An 8,587-nucleotide genomic window follows, 5' to 3' on the forward strand; every position below is an offset into this window, starting at 1 on the left:
GGATGGAACGCAGGACTTCCCACGAGCTAGGCAAGCACCCTACTATGGAGCCACGGCCCCAGCAGCGGCATTTTACCTTCCCGATTGGTTTACATCAGGATGCAGACCTCTGACTCTCTTTCACAGTGGCTGGGGTTGATCATCCAGTCGCCGCCCTGCTCTTAACACTTCAGTAATGTGACTTCTGGCTGATGCAAACAGGCTTCGATGAAGGACGACTCTATCGTTTTGTTCTTGTGAAATCAGGTGGCCAGAAGGAATGAAGTAGCTTGGCTGGGTGGGAGTTTAGACCTTTTGAGTGTTGATAGTTATTATATGTCCTTAAACTGCCTCGTACAAGACACTCTTAAATCCACACTCTCGCAGTCAGCACTCTGGAAGCCAGAACAGAAGCCAGTTCTGGAAAGTCTTCTTCAGGGTCGGAGGTGGGGGGTGGGAGGTGGGAGGTGGGGAATACGTCTGCATGCCACATTCAAGGTAGGGTCTCTCAAATGAAGTACTGGGGATTCGGCCACACCACACCTGCTCAGGCCACCAAGTAGGAGAGGAGAAAGCCAGGAAAGCCTGTTGCCAGTGGGGGCAAGCTGGATAATGACATTTTTTGTTTGTTTGTTGGTGCTGTGGATTGAACCCACGGCCTTGAGAGTGCTACATACATGCTGTAACACTGAGGTACAGTCTTAGGTGGACATTTGCCTTACATTTCAAGACAAAGGCATCCTCTGATGCTGGACACTGTAGAGCATGCCTTTAATTCCAGCACTCAGGAGGCAGCAGGAGATGGACCTCTGGGAGTTCAAGGCCAGCCTGGTTGGCAAAGTGACTTGTAGGCTAGCCTAGTCTACCTATTGAGATCCCCTCCCCTCTCTCAAAATAAAGTAAAATAAAATAAACAAAAGCAACTTTATACTAGTTCTGATTCTACAAATAAGATACTGCATTTAGGAAGGGCCCTTGTTGCTTACCAACTTTTTAAGAATGAGACAATAAGCCCCAATATGCCAAGGTTAGCTGGGGTATGGTAGCCTTCCCCTCCCCCCTCCCTTACTATTTGAAACTTATTTAGATTTCATTTGCTCCTAAACAACCCAGTATGTGCTGCCTAAATTAAGGATGCTGGCTGGGCGGTGGTGGCCCATGCCTTTAATCCCAGCACTTGGAAGACAGATGTGGGTGGATCTTCCGGGAGTTCAAGGCCAGCCTGGTGCGTAGAGTGGATTCCAGGACAGCTAAGAGCTACATAGTGAGAACCTGTCTCAAAACACCAAAACAAACAAGTGATTGTGGCCTCTGTTCCCCTCCTCACAGAACATCACTGTGATCCTACTTTTCTCCATCTCTCTGTGGCTTTGCCACCCTTCCCTCCCTGATTCTACTGATCAGCCCTCGCTGGGCCTGAAATTTGGATTTCTCTTGGGAGAGTGGGGAAGAACTCAGTGGCTGGACAGAAGCTCTGGCACTTTGCCTCTGGAAGGTTCCACCAGATTGTGACAGTGTTGGCCATGGGCAGAGAGGCATTGCTTAGATCTTGACATCGGACTGAAATTCTGCCTCCACCTAAAATGTTTCCACAGGCCTTGGGGATGCAAGCTGTAGGTCCCCCCTCCTCCTGCCGGCCTCACACTTCATCTGCTGCTACCAAGATCTCAGCATCTGAATGACAGCCACATGCTGCCTCCCGGGCCCCTCACCAGACGCAGAGTGTAGTTCACAGTCAGAGTCTCTGCCTCCTCCAGACTTGTAGCTCTAGCCAGGGCTTGGGCATTCCTAATGTCTGTCAAGGTTCTTGACCCACCTTGCCAGCCTTATGAGAGAGAAGCCATGCCGTGTTACTCAGGACCAGCTCCTCCAGACTGCAGACATTTCAAGAAGTAACTTGAGTCTTGGGAGTGGTGTTGCTGGGGCAGAGTGACCTCATTGAGAGCAGGTAGGTTCTGAGTGACTTCAGGGGACTCTTTCTCATCTGTAAACTGGAAGTTGGGGCAAGGGGTAGGCAAAGAATTACCGCTGGTCTATGGTCTTCCATGCTGTAATCTCAGCATCTGGGAGGCAGGAGATCAAGGTAATCCTTGCCTAAACATGGAGTTTGGGGTTAGCCTGGCCTATATGAGACGCTGTTTCAAAACAAACAGAAAACCAAACCCCAAATCATAAACAAGAAAGGGAGGGAAGGAGAGAGAGACAGAGAAAGTCAGAGAGAGGGAGAGAGAGATTATATAAAGGGCCTTCAGTTTTCCTCTACAGAAAAATAATTTCTCTGCTCTGAAACTTGGTAAAACATTAACTGTGAGGTTGAAAGGGCCTTAGCAGGCGCTGGATTCCCAACTTAACCGACAGCTTATGGAACGGCTTTTGTGTTACTTTTAGGCCAGGTTTGGGGTGAGAGGAGACCAGGCTAAGGCAGGGTCTACTGTGTAGCTCGGGCGACACTTAACTCGTGACTCTGCTCCCGCCTCAGCCTCCCGGCCAACCGATTGGCAGGGCCTTTTGATCATTGGCTGCTTTCCTAACTACCGGTTGCTCTCACTCCGCCCCCAAAGCTGGAGGTGGTTCCGAGCTATGGAAATGCCGAAAGGGTTTTCTCAGGGTAAAGTTATGGTTGGCCCCCTGGAATCCACGTGCTAGCCGGGCTGGCTGGGCGGCTCCAGCACGGTTCGCAACCAGTTGGGGACTGAGGGGCGGAGAAGGTAGTGACGTCAAAGCCGCGGCCCATTCTTCTTAAAGGTGCAGGCTCGCACCGCGTGTTCCAGTTTCTGTTAGATCAAGCACCGTGTCAGTGCGGAAGTCTTAAAGGCCAGGCGGGCGGTGGGGTGCCCGGTGCTGAGCTGGTGCGGATACAGCGCTGCATGCTAGCCCACTCAGCAGGCAGAGGCAAAAGTTTTAACTTGAGTCCGTTCATTTTCTGTAAAATGGGAGCACCTGTGTCAGTAATAACCTACTATGAAAAGTTTTAGTAGAGACCATTCTGACCTACATTGGAAGCTCTATGCCAGCCAAGGTTACATAGATTGTCTCGGGGAAAAAAAAAAAAACTTGTTAAGTTTTAAACGTGGTAACAGTCTTAAGATCTGCCGCGAAACACTGGTTTTCTTCCCTGCTCTACGCTCTGTATGTCCCCGGAGTCCTCGGCCCAAAGAAGTTCTGTAAATTTGCCCAGGACCCCACCACCCCTGGCCTAGGTTGCGGGTCGACTAACACCGCTGCCCTGCAGCTCATGAAGCGTTCCGGGGTTGCAACCCCGTTTCATCATCCGTAAATGAAGAGGATGGTAATTCCTGCCCACACGCTCGCCATAAATTGTAAACTCCCGCCACGGAGCTAAGTGGGCAATGTTTGCCATTGCTGTCCCAAACTCTGATGACCTTGAAGAACCGACCCTCGCGGCAGCTGCCTTGTAAAGGACGCGGAGCAGCAATACCCAACCAAGCGGTCTGGAAAGTTCCAGCGATCACAGGTCTGGACTCTCCGGGCAGCGATCCTGCGGGGCGCGGGCAGAGGAGAGCTACTGGAGCCAGGTGCAAGCGCCGTCCAGTCGGCGACCTTGACCTGCGGGTTACAAGGAGCGCGGGGCCGCGGGGACCCGCCCACGCGGCTGCAGCGCAAGGGCGGGCCTCGGGTGGAAGGGGGAGGGCCGCGAGGGGGCGGGCCTCGTTGCACTCCGTGCGCGCGGCCGGTCGGCCACGGGGCGGGGCTTAGCTTGCTGGGGGCGGGGCCGGCCCCACGGCTCTCCCGGGCGGCCGCTGTGCGAAGCGGGCACGCGCGGACCCTGCACCGGCCGCGGAGCCGCTATGGGCCCGCCAGGCCCCTGGCGTGGCGCGGCGCAAGGATCGGCTCGGAGCCAGGTGGGTGGGTCGGGACCGGAGTGGGTTCACCGAGGGTCCCCGGCTGGGAGGCGAATCGAGGCTGCGGGAAGGGGTGGGCCTCTCCGTGGATCCCTTTGCTGGGCCTGGGCATGGAGTGCGGCCGAGTCTCGGTGAAAGGGTTTGTTACTGGGTCTCTGCTTCCGTCTCCGCGGCTTGTATTTAAAAGAGAGAGGAGGCAGAGAGAGAACGTCCTCCTATCCAGGCCTCACGGCCTGTCCTGTGTGGCCCCGGGCAGCAGTGTGGGGGAGGGCCAGCAATCTTGGGAAGGAAGATGGACCTTCCTCTCTATCAGCAGGTTTGTTTACATGTTTCACTCCTTGCCTGACTCGACCTCTCCTCGCCCGGGGCGCTCATGTGTCCGCCCAGATGTTGGGTGGAGGGGCTCAGGTGTTTTGATCTTTTGGCCTCTGTGGTCCGGAGGAGCATAGTAAGCATGTGGCTGAGGAAATGGCCATCACTGCCATTGGCCAACGGCTAGTCTAGCTTCTTTCCAAACGAATGACGTAACCTTGAAGGTCACTGCAACCCTGGAGCCTTAGTTTCCCCCTCGGCAAAGTGAGCACGTTTCTAGATTTCAAAGATTATAGAGGCAGACGCTGGATGAGCCCTGAGTGAGCCCTGTTGTGGAAGTACAGGGAGCACCTTACTTACCTCATGCTTCCACCCCCCACCCCCCCGGGCCTTTCTTGTGGGCAAGGGTAAGTTCCATTTGACTGTGGTGTGTGTTTTCAGGATTGAAACTCCAAGATGGATGATCAGGACCCTGGGGGCATTAGCCCCCTTCAGCAAATGGTGGCCTCAGGAGCAGGGGCTGTGGTCACCTCCCTCTTCAGTAAGACCTGGGGAGATGGGGTGTGGGCAGCTGGGGGTTAATGTGGGCTAGAGGTTGGAGACAATTTGGTTCTGATGAAGAAGAGGGAGAGTGGTGTCCTAAAGAAACCTTCACACCTACCTCCTTCCCCAGTGACACCCCTGGATGTGGTGAAGGTCCGCCTTCAGTCTCAGAGACCCTCGGCAGCCAGCGGTGAGTACCTGAACCTGGAGCCAGACTGAGGGGAGCTGCCTGACAAAATAAGGATTTCTCAGAGATGGGGTTCCAGTGGGGGAGGTGACATTCCTGACCACTGGGGCTGACCTTGTGTTTCAGAATTGACACCTCCCTCCAGATTCTGGAGTCTCTCCTACACCAGATGTGAGTGCCCCCAGCCCCAAGCCTGGGAGGGCCCAGGGAAGAAGTGTTGAGTGTCCCTAGAGTACCTGGGGTGCCCATGATCATAGACTAGTACTTACTTTGACGCCACGTACTGACCCAGCTGTGTCACCCAGCAAGGCTCCAGGCCATCCCATCCTAATGTCCATTCCCTTTCCCAGCATCCTCCGCTCTACAATCCCCAGGGAAGTGCCTCCTATACTGCAATGGTGTCCTGGAGCCCCTGTACCTGTGCCCAAATGGTACCCGCTGTGCCACCTGGTTTCAGGATCCCGCACGGTTCACTGGCACCATGGTAAGGAGCAGCATCAGTGTGTCCTGAGGGACTCAGTTTGGCTAGGCTGCAGATGTGTGGAATGTAAAGCAGATGGGGTGGCTATTTATTTATTCAGTGTAGGAAGGGCTTGCCAGGGAGGCCGTTCTTTCAGAAAGCTTTTTGGTCCTCATGCTGAAAATCAAAACCAGCACCTAATCCCTTAGTACATACTAGTTGGGGGCTTTCCTACTGAATTGCACCCTAGCCCTTCTTAAGGTTTTAGTTTTTTGGTTTTTGCTTTTTGTGGTTTTGGTGGGCTGTATTGTTCGGTGGTGGTGGTGGTGGTGATGATGGAGGAAGAGGAGGAGATGGTGAAGGACAAGTTTCCTCTATGTAATAGACCAGACTGGCCTCAGACTCCCAGAGATCCACCTGCCTCTGCCTCCTGAGTGCTGGGATTAAAGGTGTGCGCCACCAACATCCAGCCACCTCCTTAAGATTTAAGGGGTGACTAAGAGTCCACCTAGAACCAAATGAGGGGGCCGTGTGCCATGTGCGTAGAGCTAACTAGCTCATCTCAGGACTCGGGTCTATGGGCAGAGGCTGAGCCACTCCATTGCAAACTTGGTTCATACCTGTCTTTTCCCCGCTGGCCTGCTGCTGGCTTGGTCAGGATGCCTTTGTGAAGATTGTGAGGCATGAGGGCACCAGGACCCTGTGGAGTGGTCTCCCAGCCACCCTGTGAGTACCCTAGCCACGGAGTGTTTCCTTGACTCCTATTTGCCGGGTGGGGAAGGGGGTGCTTGAAAGGTTTGGGGTCCTTAAGTCATTTTTCTGGCCTCTTCAACCTCCCAGGGTGATGACTGTGCCAGCTACTGCCATCTACTTCACTGCTTATGACCAGCTCAAGGCCTTTCTGTGTGCTCAGTCCTTGACCTCTGACCTCTACGCACCTATGGTGGCTGGTGCCCTCGCCCGAAGTGAGCACAACCCTGGCCTTTGACCTTCCTCTGTCCCTCCTGGGTCCCAGTCCCAGCCTCTGCTAGCCTGGGGGTGGAGGAGTATATTAAACCCTCAGACCCTGGGACAAGGGCTGGGTTTGGATGCGTGGTCTCTTTGCATTGTCTTACCAACCCTCTCCTCCCTAGTGGGCACTGTAACAGTGGTCAGTCCCTTGGAGCTTGTGCGGACCAAGCTGCAGGCTCAGCACGTGTCATACCGTGAACTGGCTACCTGTGTTCAAGCTGCGGTGGCTCAGGGTGGCTGGCGCTCGCTGTGGCTGGGCTGGGGTCCCACAGCTCTTCGAGATGTACCCTTCTCAGGTAGGCACTTGTCAGGGCCTAGGGGAAAGAGCCCTTGGTAATGTTTAACCAGGTCCTTCCTTTGTTACTAAAATGACTGTGAAGTCACATCACTTCCCTGAGCCTTGGGTCCCTCGTTATATAAGGACAGTGCCTAGGTTTTCCTGAACTAAGTCCTGATGAGGACCTGGTTCAGAGCAGGCAAGCCTGCACCTGGGATGGCGTGGCTGTGGGTGGGCGGTGAGAAGTCTGGAGCCCACCTCCCCAGCTCCCTCATTTATTGAGTATCTACTTCCCAAGCTCTGTACTGGTTCAACTATGAGTTGGTGAAGAGCTGGCTGAGCAGACTAAGACCGAAAGACCAGACATCTGTGGGCATCAGCTTTGTGGCTGGTGGCGTCTCAGGAATGGTGAGTTGACTGCATTGGGGTAAGGCCACTAGAAGTGTCCTACCGGACTCTGAATGAGAGTCAGTAGAGATGCCCAGTAGGTGTCTACATAGCAGTGCCTGCCAGGGAGCCTGCTTGCTTTCCTCAGCTGCCCTTGAGATGCCTAAGTCCCTCTCAGGGCCTGGGAATGTAGCTGAGCCCTCTTCCTCACCTCACCAGGTGGCTGCCACCCTCACCCTACCCTTCGATGTGGTGAAGACACAGCGACAAATGTCCCTGGGAGCAGTGGAGGCTGTGAGAGGTAAGCTGGGGCTAGTGAGGGGAGGGAGGGCAGGCAGGGCCTGACTGAGTCCTACTGAGATGGGCCTTGCATCTGCAGTGAAGCCACCCAGAGTTGACTCCACCTGGCTCCTGCTTCGGAGAATCCAGGCTGAATCTGGCACAAGAGGACTCTTTGCAGGTGGGTGTCTGTCTTTATATGCACTACATACATGATGTGTGTCCATGTTGTGTATGTGAGGGGACCTGGACCCCTAACTGTGGTCTGTCTTCCCATCACAGGCTTCCTCCCCAGAATCATCAAGGCTGCGCCCTCCTGCGCCATCATGATCAGCACTTATGAGTTTGGCAAAAGCTTCTTCCAGAGGCTCAACCAGGAGCAGCCTCTGGGCCACTGAAAGTTGGGCAGCAACCGGCTCTTGCACGGGCGGGAACAGGAGACTGAGCCAAGTGCCTTCCCTCCCAATCCAGTCACCCAGGCTGTCCTCATATCTGGATTCATGCTGTGTCCCTTCCCAGGATTGCCACTGTCCCACCTCTGAGTTCAAGACCAAATCTGACGATTGCCCCTCTTTGTATCCCTCTATGTTTGTTATAGCCTGGTCTGAGGGGCTGAGAGTCCTTGGGCCAGGTGGTATTCCCAGCCATGTTCGTTCCTTGTCTAAAGATGGTGATCTTCTGTGTACTGCTGTGGCTGCGGTGTCTTGGGGGTACGCGTGCCCATGTAGGAGTCCTCAGTCAGACACAGTGGCCTGTTACTTCTGCACATGGGAGACTGAGGCAGGAGGAATGCCTCGAATACCAGGCCAGCCAGAACTATACAGCCAAATTCCATCTTTACCAAAGGAAAAAAGAAAAAAAGCTGGTATCTGCCAGGTGTGGTGCCACATACCTTTAATCCGAGCACCAGAGAATTTATGGCAGGCAGATCTGAGGCCTACCTGGTCTACATAGTGAGCTCCAGGCCAGCTAAAGACCTTGTCTTAAAAGCTTCCCACTATAGGGGGTATCCAGACAGATAGGGGTGAAAGGTTGCCTGTGTGGTAGTAAGGTCCTTTCATGTGGGGCTCACTGTGTTGGGGTGAGAGCAAGAGCCATCTCCCCTAGGGCATGCCAAGGTGGTGTCATGGGGCAGGATTGCCCACTGGCCAGCTCTGACATAATGGATGGAGCTACAGCTTTGTGCTACAGTGGAGTTGGGCAGGCCCATGGCAGTCTAATAACCCACTACGGCACATCCTCAGAGGGCTCTGCTAGGGATCAAAGTATTAAAGGGGTCAGAGCCAGAA

At 54.2% G+C, this 8,587-nt stretch overlaps 1 protein-coding gene across 2 annotated transcripts; it reads left to right on the forward strand.

The window, feature by feature from the left end:
* Positions 1–3,684: 3,684 nt before the first annotated feature.
* Positions 3,685–7,983, forward strand: Slc25a39 (solute carrier family 25 member 39). Of its 2 annotated transcripts, none has more exons than XM_034504752.2 (12): positions 3,685–3,842; positions 4,596–4,695; positions 4,828–4,887; positions 5,011–5,055; positions 5,235–5,368; positions 6,003–6,070; positions 6,185–6,309; positions 6,478–6,651; positions 6,931–7,040; positions 7,239–7,320; positions 7,399–7,479; positions 7,581–7,983. In XM_034504752.2, the coding sequence occupies exons 2-12, from the start codon at positions 4,611–4,613 to the stop codon at positions 7,694–7,696; spliced, it is 1,080 nt and encodes a 359-aa protein (XP_034360643.1). In that variant the 5' UTR covers positions 3,685–3,842; positions 4,596–4,610; the 3' UTR covers positions 7,697–7,983. The 2 variants fall into 2 exon arrangements, with proteins under 2 accessions (XP_034360643.1, XP_034360646.1); XM_034504755.2 differs by having other exon boundaries at positions 5,259–5,368.
* Positions 7,984–8,587: the final 604 nt, after the last annotated feature.

This window comes from Arvicanthis niloticus, chromosome 6 (assembly GCF_011762505.2).
Source record: "Arvicanthis niloticus isolate mArvNil1 chromosome 6, mArvNil1.pat.X, whole genome shotgun sequence".
NCBI classification, from domain to species: domain Eukaryota; kingdom Metazoa; phylum Chordata; class Mammalia; order Rodentia; family Muridae; genus Arvicanthis; species Arvicanthis niloticus.